The sequence below is a fragment of the Saccostrea cucullata genome, unplaced genomic scaffold (assembly GCF_032062105.1).
Source record: "Saccostrea cucullata isolate Sc308-1 unplaced genomic scaffold, CSIRO_AGI_Scuc_v1 ctg125, whole genome shotgun sequence".
In the NCBI taxonomy this organism is placed as follows: domain Eukaryota; kingdom Metazoa; phylum Mollusca; class Bivalvia; order Ostreida; family Ostreidae; genus Saccostrea; species Saccostrea cuccullata.
The window spans coordinates 203,366-230,751 of record NW_026936290.1 but is presented as its reverse complement, the minus strand read 5'-3'; the positions used below and the strand labels follow the sequence as shown (position 1 = coordinate 230,751).

Here is a 27,386-nt window from a genome sequence, read left to right as displayed (position 1 = left end):
TATTGGTCTCTTCCTTCCTGCGCCAGATGGGTATAATAAAAAACGTCAAAGCATAAAAATGGTCGTAAACTACAAATCTTGAAAACAAAGATATAAAGCGGACCCAGTAAATGTTCTGCAAAGTCTCTTTCTCAGGTAAAAGCTAAAATATTCACAACAATGAATGAAAAACTTAAGGAGAACTATACAATGTATTTAAGAGGTGGTGTTTACCAGTTGTGGATATTCAAAAACTTCATTTTTTTTAAAAACCAAAATTGAAATCACATTTCATCTCCCAAAACCATCAAAGTCTCACACAAAATGTTTCAATTTTGATGGTTTACTCGAAACAGGCATGTATAGCAACAGGAGGGGAGGGGGTCACTTTTTTTCCCAACATTACTTTTAGTATTGAAATTGTTCATTGATTGAAACGCTGGTTGCCCCCCCCCCCACTGTTTACTAAAGTAAGTAATATGAAGGTAATGTAGAACTGTATGGGGGAAAAAAAGAAAAGGCCAAACTCGAAAATCCTATTGTGTGTGTGTGTGTGTGTGTGAGGGTGTGTGTGTGTGTGGGGGGGGGGGGGGGGGGTACACACACCCAGGCAATTTTTTTTCAATGCCAATTCCTTTCAATAACCTTGTCAACTTTTTCAGGTAAGTACAAAAAAATCAGGTATGTAAAAAAAATTCTCTGGTTGCCCCCCCTTTCAAAATCGATGCTGCGTGCCTGCGAAAAGCGCGTTAGTGATAACCTGGCAATGAATGATACGGAGACAACGAACAGTAGTCAATATCAAAGTCCGTAGAACAATACAAAATAGGAGCAGAGCAAACACGAACCTCTAAAACATCAGAGGTGGGATCAGGTGCCATGGAGGAATGAACATCCCCTGCGGACCTGTCACACCCGCCTTGTGCTCCTTGACATGATTGAGAAATAACAGAAAAATCCGTCGTCAATTCAGTGTATAAATAATGGACTAACAATTAGTATGAAAAACATCAGTCAGCATTTGACTCAATGATAAATTGTATTTGCTGACAAAGTCATTGTATCGACCAAAAAAAGTACGAAATGATGACTTTAAACTTTATGATAAACGTGGTGACTTCAATTTTTCTGTCCTCACCTCTCTTATCTATGTAACTATATACTATTACTACCTGCATGTGGAGTTCATGTCTCCCAGTTGATTCGGTTGGCAAGAATAATTTTTAAAACGAGACGAGCTCTTGACAAATAATATGAAGTGAAACATATGGAGATAACGAACAGTATTCAAGATCAAAAGTCCATAAAACAAGACAAAACAGGAGCGAGCAAACACAGACCTCAAAAAATCAGAGGTGGGATCAGGTGCCATGGAGGAGTGAACATCCAAGGATATAACGACAGTGCCTTTTAAAGTCGGAATATTACATTTGAATATTACATTTGAACGTTGAAATATACTTTATTTTGATAATTGCTTTAAAAATATTGGGAAAATGTTCGTTTTTATAGGCTAGTATACTTTAAATCGATTTAAAGGAAATTGTAACAGAAGATGATGTGTATAAATATAAAAAAAAAAAAGAATTATAAGGGAGGATAAGATATTGAATTAGAGTTTTACCTTTTGTCCCCATTGTGGTCTTTTAAAATATTGTCCAGGGATGTTTGAATAACTGATATATGATTGTCACAAGTTAGAATGTCGTTTCAATAAATCATTGAAATTAATTCGAAACGGGAGTTATCTTTATTGCTTTAATTCAATTTTATTTGAAGAAAAAGATGTATGACTGTCACACTTTTAAATGATAAAGTTTCAATAGGTCTTCGGGTATTGAATTTTGGTAAAATGCATTTTGAATCACCATAAAGTGAAACCTGATTTTAGTCACACAAAGACTCTTCAAAATATAATGGAATCTTCAGTTTGAAAAAAAAAATCAACTGAGAGGCGGTTAGTATTACAGAAATTTAAATCATTTGATAATATGTTTTTAAAAAAACTATAATCATTCTTATTTGTGCTCGACCCGGTAGATAACAACAGACAAAAGGAAAAGAAAGATTAATATCAGAAAACATTGACTCAGAATTATTTCTCAATAGATTTTGATAGAACATTTAATTGGCCTACATTGTGTGTTCGCATAAATATGAACATACAAACGTCTAGATACGCTATATAAGATCAATATATATCGATAAGTAAAAATGCATATGGTATACACGCTGCAGTTAGAAGGTTTAAATGGAACCGATCATGCGCAGTGGAGTATAGCAATGGATCTTAGAACCAAGCCATGGCTTTATACTCTGATACGAGGGCTTAAATATTAATACACGTATCTAATGACGAAAATATTTTTGACATTGTTTTACAGGAGATCGAGGATTTAAATATTACAGTAAAGATGTTAATCTAGGGGAATTAAATTCTTATTTCCCAGTCTTTGGCAACATGTGGCTAAGTAGAAAACGGACGCTAGTTTAGATATGTGGATTTCTAGTTCTGGATTTATATGGAAATTTTTCATTTTTGTGGGTAAGTGTTTTAAACATATTATCTTTTTTAATCTCACGAAGAAATGTCTTCTTTCTTGAGCTGTTCAAGTTCATTGACAGGTCAATATGTATTTTCCCCAGACAATAAACTCGATGTACGGCTACTCAGAAAACATTTTTTTTTCTGAAGAATGAATGCCATAGAAGTTAAAAAGCTTAAAAATATTAACAACTGATTCAATCTTACAGTCTTTGCCTTCATTCACCAGGCAATAAAGTTGACTCCTAATCGTACCTTAGGAACAGATATAACAAAATATCAGCATATACAGCACTGTCAAGCATGGCAAAATGCTTTAATTTGATAATTCTATGTGTTCCCCCGAATGTAGAAATTGAAACGATACAGGTACATGTACACCTTCATGGTCTTGGTCCAGAACTCTGAACCACAAATCTATATAGTTGTATTGACACAAGAATTCATTTCCGACCACCGACTGTATTATAGTGTATACTGTGTTAATGCGAATGTAAATGGTATCCATTCTAATATATTGATCCCGTCCTTGGATAAACAACCTTTATCCTCAACAAGGTCGCCTTAATTGAACGGTAATCTGGCCAGCTAGGACAGAATGGCCAAAGAAAAGACACAAATATCAATTTCCTTAGTCTAACTACGTATAATATGACACTTGATTGTCAAATTCAGTCAATAGGAAATCAAAATACGCATTCACATTTAACATTTTAATTATTTTAATGAGTTTCGTGTCTTTGTCAATTCAAAGTTTAAATTTTTAAACAGTTTTGGGACATGAAATTTTTCCTTTTAAGAATTATGTGTTGTTTAGTTGTTAAATTCCTCGTTTTCAAATTAAACCTATCCTTTTGGGAGATACACATTGTTAATTGATGACTGTGTAAAAGTGACACAGCGTCAATAATAAAAGTTGTAAACATTATAAGTTGATTGCAATAATTCTATGGAGATTTGAAATCCATCAAAATTTATTAATAATAGATAGATTACTCCTTACAAAAATTGATTAAATTGAATTGAGTACATGGTTTAAATGAATTGAGTATCTTAAGGACTCACTGAAAATTGTGGGACCAGAAAAGTAAATTCTGAATAGATATATGCAATAACACTTATCTTCACAAAACTTTTTCTTTCAAAGAGCTACTCAATTTTATAAAGGACAGTTTAATTTTATTGAGTATTTGATCTCAATGCCAACGATGTTTTTAAAGGCTTTAACAATCTGATGTGAAAAAAAAAATCATTCTGAAAGATACGAGTACATGTCGTTTATCGACCAAAGATCCAGCTTGTAAAAGCTTATTGTTGAAGCATTAGACAGTGTATAGACTATTTCATCTTATTACATAAAAAAGAAAGACTATTTTTGCACTTTCTGTCAAGATTGTATACATATCCTACATAGAACTGATAAAATGGAAAAAATGGATCTGCTAATAAGATTTTTTTTAGAAAACAAAATGAAAAGAGATGATTGTGAACAAAAAGAGTTATGTTCAAGAATTATTGGTTTCACATACCATGAAAGATGAATGTTATTTTATGGACTTCTCTAATGAAACATGAAGATACAAACAAACAGTAATCATGTTGAGCAGACTCTTTACTTAAACAACACAAATCAGAAGCAGAGCAAACACGGACATCTAAACCATAGAGATGGGATCAGGTGTCATGGAGGAGAGAGCGTCCCCTGGTGAACGGTCACATCCGCTGTGTGCTTCTTGGGAAAACTAAATAATCAATGGGAAACTCAATGTGTAAAATAGTGGCAAACAGTTATTTTCAAAACTGTGCAATTTTCAGGTTCTAGTAAAATGCATTAGGTGCCTTTCGATCTAATCATTTTAATAAGAAAATATATCTAAAGATGTCGAGATCTTAATTAAAAAACCCAATTTTTTAAATCAAGTTTCTGACACGCAATCTATACTAAACGATCGAATGTTCATCATTATTATTTTTTTAACTCATTGCTTCACTTGGTATACCTGAAAGTTTTATAACCCGAGTCGACACACCTGGTGTGAGTTACGTTACTGTTAGTCTAAAAAACAATTCCTATTCAAGGCTTACGGATACCTTCTTTACCATTCCATTCTTATTCATTAGCTTTTGGACATTTAGAAAAAAGGTCAAGGTAGTAAGTACCAAAATCAGACTATGGTAAATAATGGATAATCGTTTCTTTTAACTGCGAATTGACGCAGTTTGTCTAACACAGTTTTGCAAAATATAAGGAAGACAAAGAATAAATAAAACTAAAATAAATTCCTCCCTTGAAATGTAAAAATGGTGATATAAATTTTCCTTGTTAAATAATGGTTAAAAAAGGGAAAAAACAAGCACATTCACTTAAATATCTTTGAATAATCTTGAAGCCAAAAAACTACATTTTTAACATTGATGATATTTTTGGTAAATAAATGAAACATCTGAATACAACTATTAAAAGTACACGACTAGTTTAAATACATTATTTAAAAGAAGCTCATTTTCCTTTAAAAGTCTTCTGTTTCTATCTATGGTTGTTTACAATAAAATATTAACATATTCAGAGTGAATGCTTTTAGTTCCATTATTTGGCCTACCGTTCATACATAGTTACACTACCCTTGTGTGTTTTTGTGTCACAGCTCTAACTATCCAGGTAGAAAATCATCTCGGTTTAATCCCCCTTAAGCCTTTTTGTCAACAGTCCCTACTCAGATATATAAAGGAATATCTTTTTAATCCCAAAACCCAATGTTTTATGAAAATATTAATAAAAAATGCATAGAAAAATTGAATAGCGATTTTTTTCTGTGAAGAGTCGAAGTTTTTAAATAACAACAGCTGAAAGTGGTGTTTAAAATATTAGTGAGGGGAAGATGTTTTTAGAATGTCCTCGGTAGGAAATTTTGAAATGAATTTTTAAAGATCTAATTTTTTAAATAAAGTAAACTTAATCCACTTTTACAAATTTTGTGTCTTACTTTTTCAAACGAGATATTTATTTCAAGTAAGGAGAGGCTAAAATGATTTCCATATACATTGTAACAAATGCTGGTTTTACAAGTTTTTCATTTTAAATCACGTAATGTTAGTTACTAGTATTACAAATACTAGTATTCTACTCAAAAACTAACAATTTGGGCATAGTTTTGTGCCGTTTTCAAAAAAGTTCTTAATTGTTTAATAGTCAGTAAAATTGCTGCTTTAACAAGAATTAAGATAATGTCCCAATTTTCATAAATGTATTAGTTAGAATCAATAACAACATTATTTCCTTGTGAAATATGCAAGTCAGTTGCTGCGATTGAATATTATACATATTTTTTCCAATATGCAAACAATTGTTTGACAAATATTATTCAAGATATGCAAACAATTTTCGACACTGTTTACGCATATGATACCACATCTAAATTGAATTGGTTATCATTCCTGCATTTATAGTAATCAAATAATTAATAACTTCTACAACAGCGGTTAAAAAAACTTTTCTTAAAATCATCGTCAAAGGACAATGTAGTCCCTTTCTGGCTCTTGGTTTTAAGGTTATATAGAAAAGCTGAAACTTATGTGGAAGCATCCTGGTATAATGTAGATTCTAAATTGTTCAAATAATGACCCCCGGGGGAAGGGCGGTGCCACAATGATGAATCAAAGTTTTATATAGAAATATATAGGAAAAATCTTTGAAAATCTTCTTCTCAAGAACCACTGGGCCAGAAAAAGTGAAACTTATGTGGAAGCATTCTGGGGTAGTGTAAATTCTAAATTGTAGGAATCATGACCCCCGGAGGAAGGGCGGGGCAATTATAGGGAAATCAAAGTTTTACATAGAAATATATAGGAAAAATCTTTGAAAATCTTCTTCTCAGGAACCACTGGGCCAAAAAAGCTGAAACATATGTGCCCATGGAAGGATCATGGGGTAGTGTAGATTTCAAAATGTCTAAATTATGATCAGTGGGGTAGGGTGGGGATGCATTATGTATAACAAGGGGGAAATCTGGTAAAGAACAGAATAGTCAAAGCTTCTCAGGTGAGCGATGTGGCCCATGCGCCTCTTGTTTTTTTTTTTTTTTGGCAAATTCTTAGAGTCAAGTCTAGAAACAAGATTCCAATGTTTTTACACCAAACAGACTGAACATATTATACACTTATATAATGGCGCCATTACGATTTCATGAGTTTTGTTTGTCTGCCGATTTTTTTATTATTTATAAGCAGGTGATAGAAGAAACCCTTTTCTCTAAATTTCTATCAATAATTCAGGATGCTCCCATTACAGTTCAGTCCTGTTGTTCTTACCCTTAGAAAGCTTCATGTCCTGTTGACTATCATTAAAGCCTGAAGAAAATCAATCGCCAGTCATTAAAATCTGTTTGCTAACGTCATTATATTTCGTCTACTGTTTATCGGATTTCAAGGTCTGTACTTTAATTACTCAGTTTCATTTTTCAATTAAATATTGATTAGATTCCAGTACTCTCGTCATGGTTATATTATCTTGGAGAATGTCTGCTCAATATTCCAATGGACATTATAAACGACATGTATCAAACCTATTGTAAATATTGTCAATCTAAGAATGAAATATATGGAGAAAGGGAACAGTATTCAAGCTCAAAGGTCCATTCGACAATACAAAATAGTAGCAGAGCAAACAAAGACCTAGAAATCATCAGAGGTGGGATCATGTGCCATGGGAGACTGAGTATCCTCTGCCGACCGGTCACACCCGCCGTGTGCTCCTTGACATGATCAGGAAATAACGGAAAAATCCGTCGTCAATTCTGTATAAATAATGAACTAACAATTAGGATGAAAAACGTCAGTCAGGATTTGACTTAATGATAAATTGTATTTGCTGACAAGGTTCGTTGTATCGACTTACGAACTTACGAAATGATGACTTGTAATGAGACTGATGATACTCTTGTTTCATCAACTTGTTTGTCAATTATTTACCTCGTTTTAGAATATATTCGTAAAGAATGCTCAACTGAGAAATATAAACCCCGTATGCAGGTGAAGAATGCATATTTCTGCATAAGTAAGAGAAGTTGACGATTGAAAAGTTAAAGTCATCACGTTTATCATAAAGCTTGGTTGTTAGATTACTATTAACATTTTTTTCAAATAAAATTGCCAAATATAAATCAGATTATATATATATATATCAGACTCTGTGGTATCTTTTACTTCAAGCTCTCCGGGGTATATCATATCGACATGGGAATTGAAATGACCATTGTTAATTGACAATATTACATTGATAAATCTAAATGTCGAGTTGAAGGCCACAGCAAGTGTTTTCTTCTTTTTCCTTTTTTTTTTAAAGTTAAGAACACATAAATCTTTAATCTGAAAAAGAATACCTAGTGATTTCTTTATGTTTATGCAGTAATATGTTTTGATACAGAGGTGTTGTTCCTTTTGTTTGGACTAAGAATACTAATTATTACCCATGATTTTTTAACTCCTATTTTAATATTTAATGAACACTCAGTTCGTGCGAAGAAAAGTACAATAGATTTCCATTAAGATAACATTCTGAGAGCCAATTTAAACTATCTGATTTCTGTCTTCGTTTCCGGATAGAAGATTGCTCTTCTCTCTGAATTCAATCCAAAGAGAAAGATAATTTTGAATAACAGCATTAATAAATGATTTAATAATTTGTTTTCATAATTGATGCGGCTCGTTTACTTGAGAACAGTTGAGCACAATTGCATGATAAAGCAAAATATGCAATTAATGCACCACTTATGACTAGTATATAGTGCGATATATCATTATCATGGAAAATGAAGAATAATTCACGCTAAAAAAAATTACAGAGCAACTATATTATTTCATTAACTTATGATATCAGAATTTACAAGAAAAAAATATCATGTATTCTATGTCTCCTATATGACTTTTGGAATTTAAAAGCAATTTTCTTATACTCAATAATTTTATAAATGCTTAATTGTCTATAAGTAATTTTGTTCTTCCTTCATATGTCAATTTTAAGGTATTGAACATTTATGTTGTACACTTAGAATATGATTTCAACATAATTAAATTCTGACTAAGTTAAGAGATTGTCGAGATAATAAACAAACGGATTAAGTTCTACCGATTTGTCAGGTGGATTTTAAAGAAATCTCTCTCAATTCAGCTCCATTGTAGTCGGTATTAATAACCCCTTGTATCTGCTAAAGGTTTTAAATAACCTTTTGTCAAAGAATAGATTAAAACGACAAATAACAATGTATTCCATGATCAGGATATTGAAAACATTGTACATAAAATAGAGGTACAAGGTTCAAAATTGATGCTATGAAAAACAGCCATAAAAGGATGTATAACTACATGTATGACCTATCATTAAACAGTTTCCGTCTATATCTCTATACGTTTTGTCTGTCTTTATAACAGCTGCTGTATATCATATCATGTTTTATTTATCTGGAGTACAGCCACTCTCAAATACCTTTATGGTCCAATTACATGAGGTTATTGGTGTATTCAGGAACACATTATCTTAGCTACTGTCAATAGTCTTAGATGAAATCATAATAAAAAGATGTAGGTATTGGAAATGATACTAATTAGATGTAATTGTCGATGTTATAAATCACAATGACAAATCTTTGAATTGTATTGTTTATACTCATTAAAACATCACAGGGCATTTAAGTTTAAGGAATTTTCGTAATCAAAATATAATATTAGAAATTCTTTTCCATTTTAATATTTTTTCTATTGGCTTGTTTTTTTTTCATATCATTGTTCATTGCATTGATGAATGATAGGCCAAACAACAAAATAAAATAAATGTGATAATTTTAACTTTCGATCTTCAACTTTCCTTACTCATGTGATAATGTACCGCTATCATCTGCTTATGGGCTTTATGTCTCTCAGTTGATTTGATACGCAGGAGCTTGCTATACGAACGAACAATTTCCAGAACGAGCCATGCAAAAATTGAAAAACAAATTGATGAAAAAAGAATATAAACAGTTTCGTGTAAAATCATTTCAAATTCTATGATTGTTACAGTGATCTTCTTTGCAAATACTCACACAATCTAAGTCCAATATTAATGTACGTTTTGCCTACTAATCGATTATTTTATCACTCTTCATTGTCTACTGATTCTCCGTATTTCCCTGATCCCCGACAATTAGCACAGGGCGGGTATGATTGGTTGGTAAGGGATGTATATTCCTCCTTAGCACTTGATCCAACCTCTGATGATTTATAGGTCTGTATCTACTCTGGTCCAACCTCTGATGATTTATAAGTCTGTATCTACTCTGATGATTTATAGATCTGTATCTACTCTGGTCCAACCTCTGATGATTTATAGGTCTGTATCTACTCTGGTCCAACCTCTGATGATTTATAAGTCTGTATCTACTCTGATGATTTATAGATCTGTATCTACTCTGGTCCAACCTCTGATGATTTATAGATCTGTATCTACTCTGATCCAACCTCTGATGATTTATAGGTCTGTATCTACTCTGATGATTTATAGATCTGTATCTACTCTGATGATTTATAGATCTGTATCTACTCTGATGATTTATAGATCTGTATCTACTCTGATCCAACCTCTGATGATTTATAGATCTGTATCTACTCTGATGATTTATAGGTCTGTATCTACTCTGATGTTTTATAGGTCTGTATCTACTCTGATCCAACCTCTGATGATTTATAGATCTGTATCTACTCTGATGATTTATAGGTCTGTATCTACTCTGATCCAACCTCTGATGATTTATAGGTCTGTATCTACTCTGATGATTTATAGGTCTGTATCTACTCTGATGATTTATAGGTCTGTATCTACTCTGATCCAACCTCTGATGATTTATAGATCTGTATCTACTCTGATCCAACCTCTGATGATTTATAGATCTGTATCTACTCTGGTCCAACCTCTGATGATTTATAGGTCTGTATCTACTCTGATGATTTATAGGTCTGTATCTACTCTGATGATTTATAGGTCTGTATCTACTCTGATGATTTATAGGTCTGTATCTACTCTGATCCAACCTCTGATGATTTATAGATCTGTATCTACTCTGATGATTTATAAGTCTGTATCTACTCTGATGATTTATAGGTCTGTATCTACTCTGATGATTTATAGATCTGTATCTACTCTGGTCCAACCTCTGATGATTTATAGGTCTGTATCTACTCTGATGATTTATAAGTCTGTATCTACTCTGATGATTTATAGGTCTGTATCTACTCTGATGATTTATAGGTCTGTATCTACTCTGATCCAACCTCTGATGATTTATAGATCTGTATCTACTCTGGTCCAACCTCTGATGATTTATAGGTCTGTATCTACTCTGATGATTTATAGGTCTGTATCTACTCTGATGATTTATAGGTCTGTATCTACTCTGGTCCAACCTCTGATGATTTATAGGTCTGTATCTACTCTGATGATTTATAGGTCTGTATCTACTCTGATCCAACCTCTGATGATTTATAGATCTGTATCTACTCTGATGATTTATAGGTCTGTATCTACTCTGATCCAACCTCTGATGATTTATAGATCTGTATCTACTCTGATCCAACCTCTGATGATTTATAGATCTGTATCTACTCTGATGATTTATAGATCTGTATCTACTCTGATCCAACCTCTGATGATTTATAAGTCTGTATCTACTCTGATGATTTATAGATCTGTATCTACTCTGATCCAACCTCTGATGATTTATAAGTCTGTATCTACTCTGATGATTTATAGATCTGTATCTACTCTGATGATTTATAGGTCTGTATCTACTCTGATCCAACCTCTGATGATTTATAGGTCTGTATCTACTCTGATCCAACCTCTGATGATTTATAGGTCTGTATCTACTCTGATGATTTATAGGTCTGTATCTACTCTGATGATTTATAGGTCTGTATCTACTCTGATCCAACCTCTGATGATTTATAGATCTGTATCTACTCTGATCCAACCTCTGATGATTTATAGGTCTGTATCTACTCTGCTCCAACCTCTGATGATTTATAGATCTGTATCTACTCTGATGATTTATAGATCTGTATCTACTCTGATCCAACCTCTGATGATTTATAAGTCTGTCTGTATTTATAGGTCTGTATCTACTCTGCTCCAACCTCTGATGATTTATAGGTCTGTATCTACTCTGATGATTTATAGATCTGTATCTACTCTGATCCAACCTCTGATGATTTATAAGTCTGTATCTACTCTGATGATTTATAGGTCTGTATCTACTCTGATGTTTTATAGGTCTGTATCTACTCTGATGTTTTATAGGTCTGTATCTACTCTGATCCAACCTCTGATGATTTATAAGTCTGTATCTACTCTGATGATTTATAGGTCTGTATCTACTCTGATGTTTTATAGGTCTGTATCTACTCTGATCCAACCTCTGATGATTTATAAGTCTGTATCTACTCTGATGATTTATAGGTCTGTATCTACTCTGATGATTTATAGATCTGTATCTACTCTGATCCAACCTCTGATGATTTATAGGTCTGTATCTACTCTGATGATTTATAGGTCTGTATCTACTCTGATGTTTTATAGGTCTGTATCTACTCTGATGATTTATAGATCTGTATCTACTCTGATCCAACCTCTGATGATTTATAGGTCTGTATCTACTCTGATCCAACCTCTGATGATTTATAGGTCTGTATCTACTCTGCTCCAACCTCTGATGATTTATAAGTCTGTATCTACTCTTCTCCAACCTCTGATGATTTATAGGTCTGTATCTACTCTGATCCAACCTCTGATGATTTATAGATCTGTATCTACTCTGATGATTTATAGGTCTGTATCTACTCTGATGTTTTATAGGTCTGTATCTACTCTGATCCAACCTCTGATGATTTATAGATCTGTATCTACTCTGATCCAACCTCTGATGATTTATAGGTCTGTATCTACTCTGATCCAACCTCTGATGATTTATAGATCTGAATCTACTCTGGTCCAACCTCTGATGATTTATAGATCTGTATCTACTCTGATGATTTATAGGTCTGTATCTACTCTGGTCCAACCTCTGATGATTTATAGGTCTGTATCTACTCTGATCCAACCTCTGATGATTTATAAGTCTGTATCTACTCTGCTCCAACCTCTGATGATTTATAGATCTGAATCTACTCTGATGATTTATAGATCTGTATCTACTCTGATGATTTATAGATCTGTATCTACTCTGATGATTTATAGGTCTGTATCTACTCTGATGTTTTATAGATCTGTATCTACTCTGATCCAACCTCTGATGATTTATAGATCTGTATCTACTCTGATCCAACCTCTGATGATTTATAGGTCTGTATCTACTCTGATCCAACCTCTGATGATTTATAGATCTGAATCTACTCTGGTCCAACCTCTGATGATTTATAGATCTGTATCTACTCTGATGATTTATAGGTCTGTATCTACTCTGGTCCAACCTCTGATGATTTATAGGTCTGTATCTACTCTGATCCAACCTCTGATGATTTATAAGTCTGTATCTACTCTGCTCCAACCTCTGATGATTTATAGATCTGAATCTACTCTGATGATTTATAGATCTGTATCTACTCTGATCCAACCTCTGATGATTTATAGGTCTGTATCTACTCTGATGATTTATAGATCTGTATCTACTCTGGTCCAACCTCTGATGATTTATAGATCTGTATCTGCTCTGATGATTTATAGGTCTGTATCTACTCTGATGATTTATAGATCTGTATCTACTCTGATGATTTATAGGTCTGTATCTACTCTGATCCAACCTCTGATGATTTATAGGTCTGTATCTACTCTGGTCCAACCTCTGATGATTTATAAGTCTGTATCTGCTCTGATGATTTATAGATCTGTATCTACTCTGATGATTTATAGATCTGTATCTGCTCTGATCCAACCTCTGATGATTTATAGATCTGTATCTACTCTGATGATTTATAGATCTGTATCTACTCTGATGATTTATAGATCTGTATCTACTCTGATGATTTATAGATCTGTATCTACTCTGATGATTTATAGATCTGTATCTACTCTGGTCCAACCTCTGATGATTTATAAGTCTGTATCTGCTCTGATGATTTATAGATCTGTATCTACTCTGATGATTTATAGATCTGTATCTGCTCTGATGATTTATAGATCTGTATCTACTCTGGTCCAACTCTGGTCCAACCTCTGATGATTTATAGATCTGTATCTACTCTGATGATTTATAGATCTGTATCTACTCTGGTCCAACCTCTGATGATTTATAAGTCTGTATCTGCTCTGATCCAACCTCTGATGATTTATAGATCTGTATCTACTCTGGTCCAAATTAATATTGTTTAAATTGACTTTCTAAAATTTGATACTGTTGACTTTGAATAAAAACATACCTGATCGTCTCTAAGGAAAGTTTAAATACTAGTACTTTGTACAATGTTTTCAGCCCGCTTTAGACATCTTCCTCAATGGTAGGAGTCTTTATTTTGGTTTAATTGCTATAAAGAGCCTGAAAAAATAGTTCTACTATTTTTAAAATAAAGGGTCAGGATTGAAAAGAATGATGAAACTTATTTTTGTTGCATTTTATTCATTGTGTGTGTACTTATAACAATAAATAGATACATAAGTACTGTCATGTTTTAAAACTTGCTTTTATGATACAAATGTTGTTTACTCCCCATGCAGTAACTCAATTTGTTATGTAGATTAAGATGATGTAAAATTCTTTCAGAAAACATACTTTTAACAATGGCTTAGATCCGTCACGTGACCATTATTCTTTGGCTGAGATATCATAAAAATGTTGCTTCATTTCAAATAACTTATGTCCGTCAATTGTCAACCATTTGTATTAACTTATTTCATATTTTTACTGTTTATAGATGCAGCTAATATAATGCATACATGTAATGCGCATGTTTAGCTTAAATTTTCCGGCCGGAAGAAAAGAAGCAGGGATCTTTATGACAAATTTCAATGTTTTCTCTTTTTAAAAATAATTCAAATTCAAATTGAGGCTTTATTATGCTGTCTTTTCAAAAATGTTTTCTCTGTAGAAACTTAATTTTAAACACAAGGTTTCACTATGTTGTTGGTGTTTTCTCATAAATATTGTTTTCACTGCTGTGATTTTTTTGGAAATCACTGGATTATTGACTTTATTGGATCATTAAATTTTTACGAGCAATTTTACTCATTAAAATTGTATAACTTGTTTTACAGGTGCATTGTTTGAGTGCTTGTCAAATGTCAAAGCAGGTATGTTGATGTAATTATATGTAAATCTACAAATTATTCATCATTTATGTTATATAATGGAATTTGAAGGGAAAAAGATTTTTTATAAAGGCAAAGAAAGTTCATTCGTTATGCTCATAAAATCATATTTTATTCAGAAATATCAATTTTTTGTATTTTGTATGAAATATAATTTTTCTATTTCCCAAGAACAATGAATGAAAATGAGTAAAATTATGTTAAAATTCTACCAGATAACAGATATATAATATCTTAAACTAAGAATAATCTTAAAAATTGCTTCACTGCACGAATAAAACCATCAAAGAGATACGAGTAGATATTTTTAGTAAATTGTCATATAAGAAATACTAAACGCTTTAAAATTCTCCATGTATCTAATTTAATTTACAAAATATATGTGCTAGAACACCAGAACTGGACCATTTTCTCTCTACTACAGGATGTGGGGGTTACATTGAGCTGACGGCTGGAGAGACACGGTCTATAGCCTCAGGCAGTACGTACGGTGCCTATACAAATTGTATATGGGTCGTAAAAACACCTGATAAATACGTGGTCAATATAGTCCTCACTTTTAAGGGTGAAAAGTCTTCCACTGGGTCCTGCGAGGATTACTTATTTGTAAGTTTTACCTGCATAATTATTTTTTTCTTAATTTAACGTTTATATATTTACAGGTGTACTAATTTAAGTGGTAATATTTTTTTAGTTTACTTAAACATGTTCTTTAATTAACTGCATTCTCTTGCATTGTGGTGTAAATTCATTATTGTAAACTAGTATTTTATCTACTCAATATTATACTAATGTCTTTCTAATTAATGACAATTTTAGCTCTGTTGAAACCATTAACACTTCTCTTTAAGATAACAGATGGGTCTGCTTCTGCCACTGGAATCTTAAATACCTGTGATGACCAAACAAACGTAAATAAAAATTCATCAGCAAGATGGATGTACATACAGTTCAAAGCTGATGGTGCTGACACAACACAGGGTCTCACCGCCACCCTGACAACTGCATATACAGGTAAATGCTTAAATAAACCACCTTGACATTTGTTATTACAGGTAAATACTAGGGATGTCAACGAATATTCGAATATTCGAATATTCATTCGATGAGTTGATATTCGAATATAAATTTATGATTCGAATATTCGTTTTTAAGTATACAAGCATTAAAAAGAGAGAAAAACCTGGCAAGTTTTATTAGAAATTGAATCAAGTTTGTACAAAAAAAAAAAAAAAAAAACACTGCTCTATAATTACCTTAAAGGTGTGAAAAGCGTATCAATTGGAGTAATTTATTTATTTGTTCACTTAATTAGTGGTATAATAGTGTCCAATACTTACAATCAGCTTGTATTGTTGTAAAGAACAGTTTTACAGTAAACACATGGATCCCTTGTTTATATAAATATCCTTAAAAATCATTTTCAGGAAATTAATTAGCAAAAAGTAATTGTATTAATATTTCACCGTTAGATAATTGTTCTGCTTGGTATAAATTTTTAGGAGCTATCAGTGTAGACTTTAGTAAGAAGATCAATTAATCTGGAACACACTAAAGAATCTTATGAATTAAAAAAAAACCCAATCATTACATTTTGGATGCATACTTTTCATATTTTCAATAATTAAAAAATATATATAAAATAGCAGTGCATTTACTGAACTCTACATGAGTTTTTATTCCAAAATAATGGCATAAAATCTACACACCTCGACGGGAGAATGAAGATATGTATTTAATAATGCAAGATGTATTTATTTTATCGAATATTCGAATATATTCGAATACTTCTATCGAATATTCGAATATCAATTATTGACAATTTTGACATCCCTAGTAAATACTCCAAAAACATCATTCTTGTCTACTTGATAATTACATAGGGCTCACGGCGGGTGTGACCGATCAAAAGGGGATAGTTACTACTCCTAGCTGATCCCACTTCTGGAATTTTCAGGCGTCTGTGTTTATGCCCTGTTCACAGATTCGTATTGTGTGAAATTTTCTGAGAGCGATCATTGTTCGTTTTCTTTACCCTTTTTCATTTCATAATGTTATTATAATTTGAGAAGGACATTACATACAAGGTATTATTGCCTTTTAATACCTAGTCATCTAGCAAGCAAAGATATTCTTGATCATGACACCTTACTCAGCAATCTGTCGAGCTAAACAGCATTATTTACAGTGTAGGATGAAATATGCTGAAAACAAACAATATTCAATCTCAAGATCCAACAAAACAAATCAGGATCAGAGCAAACACGGACCTCCAAAAATACCAGAGATGGGACCAGGTGCCCTTGAGGAGTACGGATCCCCTGCCTACTGGATACATCCACCGGGTAGTGTCATGATCAAAGAAAAACAGAAAATCCGCAGATAATTTAGTGTGTAAATAAAAAATTAGCACGAAAAATTTTAGTCATCGTTTGACTTAATTATAGATTGTATTTGCTGACATGTTTATTGTATCGATCGTAATACTTGCAAAATGGTGATTTCAAACGGAACGATTAATATCCTTGTTTCATCAACTTGCTAGTCCATAGCTTGCCGTTTTAGAAATTGTTCATATATATATATGCTCTTGCTTTTCGAATCAACTGAGATACATTAACCCCATCAGAGGGTGGTAAGTTTATTTTGCAATGTTGCCCTTGTATTTTAATATTTTTTTCATTTCAATATATATTTACCGCCGAAATATGGCTAAAATATTGCCGACTCGGCGTTGAATATCTTTAATCAATCATTTATTAATACATATAAAAACTCATTACTTTTTTATCCAGGTGCTGACTATAGCAGTGTCACAGATCCTGTACCAAGTAAGTACATGTACCTATGATAAACAGAGACGTCAACTTCTAAACCAATGGTAGGCGGATTTAATATGCAACAAGTTGATAAAAAAATCATTTTCTTTAAAATAAAGAATTTAATTAAGGACTTAAAGAGAAAACTAGAATCCCAAATGTGTTTAAATCGTATTTTATGGCGGTTGATAGAACATCGAAACTTATCAGTTCTCTATTTTTCTTTTTTCATTTTCAACAGAATGTAAATCTCACCAGTTTTCCTGCTCAAACAAACGATGTATAACAAGGTCGTACCGGTGTGATGGTTTCAACGACTGTGGTTGTGAAGTGGACTGCGATGAACAGAATTGTGACGGCATTTCAATGGGTAAATCATCTGATTAGTTTCCTAGAAATGAATGTAGAAATTAGTGTCACGTTGAAATAAAAAAATGGTTATAGCTAAACAATATTTTTATGCTTCGTGCTCGTCAAAATAAATCGATATACATATACAATGTACATGTATCTCTTTCTTTAAGAAAGAAAAAAAACTTTTATTTTTCAAACTGTATATTGTATTCTTTCAGAAAAAGGTGCCTATATGGGTCTCGGTGTAGGTTTAGGTGTAGCTATGTTTGTCGGTTGCTTTATTGGTGTATATACTTACGAAAAACGCCGGAAGCTGAAAGCCATGAGGGAGGAGGAAGAATCCCAGAGGGCGGCTAGAGGTCGACGGGGGCGAGCCAAGGACAACAAGAAAGGTAAAGACGAGAAAGATAAGGATAAAAAGGTGGCCTGGCATAGTTAGTCCGCCGACCGCCTCAGACACCGACGCCTCAGACATACACCGCCTCAGACACCGACGCCTTAGACATACACCGCCTCAGACATTCACCGCCTCAGTCATTTACCGCCTCATTGCCAAGTTTCTCTTGTGCTTCGCCAGTCAGTTTCTCCAGATCCCGGGGATTCCATTTTTTCCTGCAATGTGACAGTCAAAATATTCGGAAGCTGACTTATTTGAATATTTTTATTATCTTAAAAGTTGATAAGTGCCACGACTAGCAGTAAGGAAAAAATAAAGATAAATAATTTGTCTTTTAACAAAACTCCTCTTCAAAGCTGGCGTTTTTTCTTGTTATAAAAAATATGTGTTAAGAGAATGTTTGTGTATGTATGTGTGTGTGTTTAAATGATTTTAGCGTTACTTTTTCAATGTTTGTGATGACGAGTTGTTTTCCTTGCTTGTTTGCAATTTATCATAACAGTTTTAAGCTGAATCAAATTAATCTGAAAAATCAGATTGTATTTTGATTTGTATTTTTACCCCCCAAAATTGATAAGTTTGAAGATTAATCACTTTTTATACCTCTCATAATTCCATTTGTTGTTGCGTCATCAATTCACACTGGTACCGTTACCCAGAATTCACTCTCCCATCATATATTAAAGGTTTGATATCTGCAATGACATATTGTGTGTATTTTCCAGCTTATCAATGCTGTTAAATTATTTTTTATTAACCTAAATGTTCATTTTAGTAATACTATGATATACCATAATGTGGCATTTTGAATACTGAAATGTTATGTTTAAGAGAAATAAACGATTTTCACATTGAAAAGTTGTTCTTTTTCATATTATTATAAAGTGTAAATACATTTTAAGTTTAACAAGAATAAAATTTCATTATTGACAAAACAACATGAAAATTATTTACCCACAATTCACCGAATCCTGTCTTGTTTTCACATAAGAGAATTATTACTTATAAATGCAAGACAGTTGCTGTAATTCAGCCTACATTAAACATTTATATATTTAAAAAAAAACGTATTTTAACGATATTTATACGATAAATATTTAATAATATAAAGGAAATACAAGATTATCATGTCATTATATTTGTTCTTATACAAAGCAAAGGAAAAGTAAATAAACTGTTTCGCTAAAATCAAAACTATGCATCCTCGCATTGTACATTCGCATTTTGGACATATTAAATTATGTGCAGTATTTCTGCCTGTCAAATTTGTCAGGCCTGTTTATTGTCTTTGAATGACAAATTTAAATATCTCTTATGGAATTGTACCTTGTTCTTGTACGGAAAAATCTCAGTGAAATCCAAATTGATGATATAAATATATAAGAAATTGAAAGTATATTGTATTCTATATATTCCACTGAACAGCAACAATAGGGATCTATAGTTTTAAAAATTTTTCCCTTGGAATGAACTTATATCTAAGCAAGTGGTTACAAAATACAAATACATGCATATTTAAAAGTAATGCGTATCATGGTACATGTATGTTTTGCAGCACATTAATATTTTTTTTTAATTAAAAGTCTTATCGAGTAGCAAATTCTTTTAAACTGAAGGCAAAGTATTTTGAAATGTACTGGCATGTGATCTACTATAAGTCAGGAAATTATGTTTTGTTTAATTTGTTGGCAATCGTGAGAAATATTTCTAAATAACGTAATCTTCATCTTTCAAATATTGTTATTTCATAAAGAAGTATAATGAAGACCCTTACTCAAGTTACTGTTACAAAGTATACTTTATAAAAAAAAACTTTTCAACGCACAATGTACGTTTTCCCCTGTAATATCTTTTAATGGATCGTATGATAAATTAATCAAAGAAATCAAATAAGACGGAGATGTAGAAAACTTATATTACCAAGCACATACAGATATACAGTGGTCCTCTGCTTACGTCATAAGACATAAGAATGCCTGACGCCACGTTAGGTAAACAGAAAGCAAGTTCAAAACAATATCTGCCAACATGTAAAGGTAAAGATAACTCACAGCGATCGATCGTTAAAAAAATCTATAAACAATACAATTATGTGGAAATGGCATTAAAGGGGGATCAGGTGCATAGCAGGAGTAAGCATCCCCTTGTTGACAGGTAACACCCGCCGTGAGCCCTATGTAGTAATCAGGTGGATGGAACTTTCCGTAGTCAAATTCAGTATAAAAACAAAGGCCTAACAATGAAACAAGTCAGGCAAATTACGACCCTATCATTGAGTACATTGTTATCAAGGTCATTATAACGACCATAAATTAAACTCAATGAATTGCCGAATTTAAACGAGGTTCTTAAAATCCCTGTAACATCAACTTGTCAGTGAGTAGCTTGCCTCACCTTAAAATTTATTTGACTCAGCGCAAGCTCTTGAGTAACGAATAAGTTGGTAGACATAAACGTCATAAGCAGGTGAAAGTGGAACATTACTACAATAATAAGGAAATTGACGATGGAAAGGTTTATGACACATGATGTTTCATGGACTTCGAGCTTGAATACTGTTCGGTTTATCCTTATTTCATCTTATTAAATTGTTCTTTTCCATAAAGTAAATTAATAAATGTTTGCTCTGCTCCTATTTTGTATTATTTCATAGACTTTTGATCTTGAATACAGTTCGTTATCTCCATATGTTTTATTAATCTTTATACATGAGTGCATTGACAGAAACAGACGTCATAGTCGTTCCATATAAGTTCATTCATAACATCTATCAAAATGATTTTGTGATTGACACTCGTTAATGGTCTATACTTGTTTTATTGATAGGAGAATTCAAATTACTTCCTATCTCAAAAGTATGCATATCCCATGATTATCAAGAATTCAGAATATGTGTACCTTACGTCTAGTTAATGAAGGATCGAGCACCTGCACGGTTCAATTTAGGTACAATTTCTCCTTCACCTATATTTAAGTCAGAGAACCTAAAAATTGATGATTCAGAATTGTTTTGCTTTGGTGTTCTTACTTTAGTCCCTTCCCCAGCTGAGGAGAACCAAGCACATTTTCGTTTACACAAACCAAGTGTGCGTACTTCAGGTCAGAATATGCAGCTGCTTTTTTTTATGAAGCATCCAATAAGAGTGCAATGACCAAGAAAGACTGTGCTGTAAACAGCTGCAGTACTCCTGGGAAAACAAAATAATAAATCAGTCTTACTTGTCTTGTTTTTTTCTTCACGGACTGTAGTTTTCTATCCTTGAAGTATCGACCTATCCTCAAGGGAAAAAAAGCCTTAAATTATTAATAAATGTTTGAAAAATATAACTCAAAACAGAACAATCAAAATCAAACACCGAAAAATTAAATGCCAATGTTATTTTTTGTCATGTACTAGTATAAGTGTTTGTGAAAACACTATTCTATGGCCAAATAGCAGTCATATTTCTTAATTTTTATTTAATATATGAAAGAAGAGTGTATGATATTTTGGTGTTTTGAAGGAACGGGAGTACTCGTGACGCTATTCAATTCAATTTATTCACTCAAAATCATGTAAATGCAAAAACATATGAAACATATATACATATAATACAGTGGGTCAAGGAGATGGTGATAACTAAGGAGAACACACAATGCCATTAATATTAGAAATAAATTTACATAATTTTTCGAAAGAATCAGCATCATTTTGGCACAGATAAGCATCCTCAATAATCAATACGTTTTAGTTTTCTCATCCGGAAAAAATATGCACGAACTTATATTTTCATGAAATGTTGTTTTTTCTACAACGATGTCGATCTTTTAAGATGATATAAGAAGATAAGAAGAGAAAAAACAATAATTAGAATAGGGAGAGATCGAGCTGAAATGGATAGACAGATTTATTAAGGAAATTAAAAGAAGTGTTCTGAGTAATTTTAATTGATATCATTCCTTTGATAAAAATGATATTGCTGTCAAAATATAAGTAGACCATAAGATATGTCATCTGACACGACCATGTCTGTGACTTAGTTGTACAAACACTCAATGCCATTAAAATTCACAATACAGACAGTAAAATTACAAATTTGCATATGTTTCCTCTCGTAGTTTTGGTCGTGCAATTAATTTTATTATTTACGCAGATGACCCCGATCAATTGTACATACTTTTAAGTGTTTAATGCATTTATGACAAAGCAATCATTACAACATGTTAATTACCCCCAAGGTTCACGGCTTTCTGTCAGGTATATACATAGGCTGGCTTGGCAGTAACCTCTTCTGTGTTCCCCTAAAGCTCCAACATTAAGGCTGATTTTGGAAAACCATGGAGTATAGAATGTGTTTGTTTGTAACACTAGCTGCTCTAGTGATAACCCATGTGTCCTGTACGGTTACAAAATGCTTTGAGCCTAATCCGCAGAAAGCCAAGTATAACTACGATCCCAAGACCTGCTTGTGTAAGTCCTCTTACTGGCTTATGCTAATCAAAGGATTGCTATAGTGTGATTCCTCATGATTTCAATAATTGTTTCAACTTCTGGTATACTAGTTTAAATACTTTACCGGTCGGCAGGGGATGCTCAATCCTCCAAGACACCTGATCCCACCTCTGATGTTTTGGAGGCCCGTGTTTGCTCTGCTCTTGCTTTGTTTTGTTTTATGGACTTTTGACTTTGAACACTGTTCGTTATCTCCATATGTTTCATACATCTGTTGAATTTTTTTGACACCTTAGTTTTACCAGATGTAATTTTTATTTGTACCTCTTTGAAAGACAGCTCCTTCTCACTGGAACCAAATTTCACCTTCCTGGGGGAACTGTACAACTTTCTGGAATCTGAGACAGTCTCCTATCAACATCAACACCCTGGATACTGTCTATATGCCGATACACAAACTGGGCTTCCATAACCTGTGTAAGAGAGTCAAAGGAAAGGCCACCAACAATGGTGAGGAACTTTGACGAAAATGAATCTCTAGGACTTTGGCGATCTATATTTTCCACAAAAATTAAAATTTTATACAAATTAGTTATATGCATTTTATAAAACAAAAGCTATCATCTTACAAACACTAGAATTTAATATAAAATTATAGAATAGTTAGCACGTTTAATTGTTTTGTGCTATGTTCACAAATTTTCCGCTTTATCAATTTTTAAATAAATGTAAGGCAAATAGTGACAGTCTGAGAAATCAGCGTAATTTTCTACCCGCGGATTAAACAGAAATTGAGATTCCGCGGAATTATGACCCCGTGTAAAAAAGTACGTCTACAGTATGTTCAGCTTCAATTTTAAATCATATTTCTTTCCCTCTTTTTTAAAAGAAAAAAAAAGAAAAAAAGAAAAAGAAAAACATCAAACAAATCAAACAAACAAGATCAACCAAACTGAAAAGGACAATCTCAATCAAACATAAGTCAATATTTATCCCGCTGTAAATAATGCCAATATAAGTATTTTTTAATGCAAAAATTTATGAAAAATTACAAAGTATATCTTTTATAAGATAGTTTTTTTTTTTATAGAAGATCTAGTTAGGATTCAAAAATGTTAACTATTTCCAGTTGATATTAAACTGACAAGAAAATTATTTTATAACTATAAATATTGATACAACTTTGTACGACCTCGTATCCCTTTCCGGAAGATATTAATTATTAAATAATTATGAAACCAAAAACCTGTCAGTGTAGAAGTCTTTATTTTAAGTGACAGCCACGTATATTTACATCATAATTATATGTTATTTGTCGTTTTTGTGATTAAATTTTATCGTAATATTCGTTAATTAAAATTGTCACCAACCCAAATAAAATTCACTTTACAAGATTAAACACGCCCAATATTTTATCTAACATTGCTGATGCCTCATATTCTTAAGTTTCGCATTAATTTGATTAAAAAAAAATTGAATACTGTTCGTTATCTCTATATCCTTGTTGTATGCGTTACCAATACAATTTCAATTTAATTTTGCATATCTTAAAAAAATAAAATAAACATTCAAAATAATTTTTAAAATTAAGTATTTTTGTATTTTTAATTCTGGTTTCAGGTCATCATCCCGAGTTTGAAACTACTAATAAGAACATAAAGTTATTCAATGTCCCGGGTCAAGGTCACGACAAGTTCATATTCAAGGAAATCCACGTCCATACTGGCGTCCTGGAATCGGCCGGATCTGAACACTCCATTGACAATAACTTCACACCTATAGAGGTAATAGTTTGTTTTTAATTGCAGAATATAAGTTATTTGAGGATTGTGTCGAATTTTAAGCACATTAATTCCTTTGAATATATTTCAGAAGGAGCTTGACATTCTAACATAAGTACTAAAAATATCTGCTTCGTTCTCATATATGTTAAATAACCACACATCACGATAGATTCTACGTACTTACATATTTACTGACCATGAGGCGCCAACAGAAATTCCAATTCAGTTTTAAAGATATATTCAATGCAGACTTTTACAGAGTTGTTATGCAAATATGTTCACTGAAAATAAATAATTAAAATAATGACAAACTTGGTGAATTCCCAATGCAATTGATGTTTATAATGAAGACTTCCTTCTGAATTCCACATAAAACAATTAAAACATCATTACTTTTCTACACTATCAGATACATGCTGTGTTTTACAATGAACATTTCAAGGACGCGATGGAGGCTCAATCCAAGACAAATGGAATGACGGTTATCGCCGTCCAAGTCCAGGTGAGTACTAGTAAACAGTGTATGGGTCTTCTGAAAATGGTGCCAGGGTTTACATCTGGATTGTAGTTTTGTCAGTTTAAGGAGAGACTGCTATTTGGGGTGCAGTAAAATGCATATAATGATTTACTTTTAGAATGTTATTTCTCTGAAATTTCAAGCAAGTTATGGTAGTAAGAAGAGCTATCAAATTATTACGCAATACTAACTTCACCTTTACTGTTAACTTTTCTGCGAAAAGGAAACTGTCAAGAAAATAATCTTATCCTATAATTAGAAAAATATTTTTTTATAGGTTGCTGCTGATGAGACAGAAAATGTAGACAGCGTGTCTTTGGAACCTCGAGATATGGTAATTTATCGACACTTAGCTTAGATTTAAAATATATTTAACTTTAATCTATAATATAATTTTTGGGCAAAAATATTTAAAATCATGTTCGGTGAAGAGTAACTCTATCGAGTCATTTTTTGTCAAAACAATAAGAATGAAAATAAAAAAAGCAACATATTTAGAAGAATGAAAAAACATTGGTGTACTTTCACTTATTTTCAGGAAAGCATAAATCAGGCTTGTCCCTGTGCTCCGTTAGATCTCAACTGTCGAAAAGAAAAATGTTTCTGTAAAGGATCGAAAGATCTTATCTGCAAAGCAACCAAGAACCACATGTGTTCTGACAAGTTTGGAGAGGGCCTCGTCTGTCGTGCCTCTGGTATTGCTCGCTGTACCGGAGACCAGCAGTGCAGTGGACTGAAAAAATGTCGACGGAACGACTTCGTCCAGGCCAATCAAACACCAAATAATTTCTGTTCGCTTCCAAAAGTCTGCCGAGTAAGATATGCTCACGAGCTCAGTCATCTTATGGAGAAATATTACCAGAAAATTCATGAATACAAGCCAAAAACTGCGCCAGGTAAACTCTCTTTTCAGGAAATATTGATGTTTTGACACTGACAATTTTCAGGTGGAAGGTTCTTAACAAATTATGAATTTATTTTGTTTCTACAGATGCTAAAAGGTTTACAAGGATTTTGGAGAACATCACCCCCAGAGACATTCTGCCATACAGCTGGAATTATTACACGTACTCGGGCTCTCTGACCGCACCGCCATGTTATGAGACAGTCCAGTGGATTGTTATGAGGTGTCCAATAAAAATATCCAGAAAGGTGATTACAGATCTTCGTAAAACAGTTGATGGGAGTTTCGTTTGGACCTTTTAAGATCCCTCTTCTGATCTTTGTGCATAATATGATTGCTAATAATACGTAAATGATTGACGAAGTTTTTGCATCAGCCCCATGCATCATGTACATTGGTGACCTATATATGTCCTTTATGAACGATCATCTAAAGACCTATATATCATTTTAATTTGATTATATGGTCATTGAGAGCCATTGTAATCTCTATTTGCAGGCTTACCTGATGTTACAGCTGATGGAGGATATAACCCACATCCCACTGATGGCCCACGGGACGCGACGTCCCATTCAGCGCGGGAAATCTGGACTCCATCGTGTAGAGGTATCAAGAAATTTCCTCTGGAACGAAGCCCAAGATGAAACATCGTTCTGCGATGTAAATCAATGAGAGCTCTTCGTGTGCTGATTTATTAACTTATTTTTGTTCTCTTCTACCTCTTGTTATTTTGTGTTTTTATACAATTGTTAATTATTTGAATATTCAATTAAATATATGAATAAAACAAAAAAATGAAATTGTTGACTTTTAATTTAAATTAAAAGTATCTAGCCCTCAAATGGTACTAGTTTATTGGTGTTAACTTCACAAATCTGTTACAAGAAAGCTTTAATAAACAGAAAATAAGTCAATATCAATCTGGATCATGGTAAATACTCTTATTATATACAGGCATATACTGTACAGTTTATGCCTCCCAGTTCATTCGATACGCAAGAACAAGCTCTACATACTAACAATTTCTAAAAAAAAAAAAAAGGAAGGTTAGCTATTTACAAGCAAGTTGATGAAAGAAATATTGCAATAAAGAACATTAATGAAGATCAAACGTCTATTGAAACAATACAAATAGATGCATGTGGAATCAGGTACCATGGAGAAGTAAGCATACCGACAGTCTTCAGGCAACATTTTGCAATTTCTATGGTCGAAACAATGCCTTCACCATTCATTTTATCACCAATGCCAGTACTTGTCGACAAATTGTATGGCCTTTATTTACTTACTAAAGTATCTACTGATTTTTTTTTCTTTTGCCCGATCATGA

At 32.7% G+C, this 27,386-nt stretch overlaps 2 protein-coding genes across 3 annotated transcripts; both read left to right on the top strand.

The window, feature by feature from the left end:
* Positions 1-2,249: 2,249 nt before the first annotated feature.
* Positions 2,250-19,263, top strand: LOC134245297 (deleted in malignant brain tumors 1 protein-like). Of its 2 annotated transcripts, XM_062727607.1 has the most exons (8): positions 2,250-2,524; positions 14,796-14,831; positions 15,274-15,455; positions 15,701-15,863; positions 17,645-17,680; positions 17,910-18,038; positions 18,241-18,504; positions 18,536-19,263. In XM_062727607.1, the coding sequence occupies exons 1-7, from the start codon at positions 2,476-2,478 to the stop codon at positions 18,459-18,461; spliced, it is 816 nt and encodes a 271-aa protein (XP_062583591.1). In that variant the 5' UTR covers positions 2,250-2,475; the 3' UTR covers positions 18,462-18,504; positions 18,536-19,263. The 2 variants fall into 2 exon arrangements, with proteins under 2 accessions (XP_062583591.1, XP_062583590.1); XM_062727606.1 differs by having other exon boundaries at positions 18,241-19,263.
* Positions 19,264-22,705: 3,442 nt separating this feature from the next.
* Positions 22,706-26,786, top strand: LOC134245296 (nacrein-like protein). Its single transcript, XM_062727605.1, has 8 exons — positions 22,706-22,869; positions 23,191-23,361; positions 24,472-24,635; positions 25,045-25,137; positions 25,430-25,486; positions 25,691-26,048; positions 26,144-26,304; positions 26,555-26,786. The coding sequence occupies exons 1-8, from the start codon at positions 22,737-22,739 to the stop codon at positions 26,726-26,728; spliced, it is 1,311 nt and encodes a 436-aa protein (XP_062583589.1). The 5' UTR covers positions 22,706-22,736; the 3' UTR covers positions 26,729-26,786.
* The last annotated feature ends 600 nt before the right edge of the window (positions 26,787-27,386 follow it).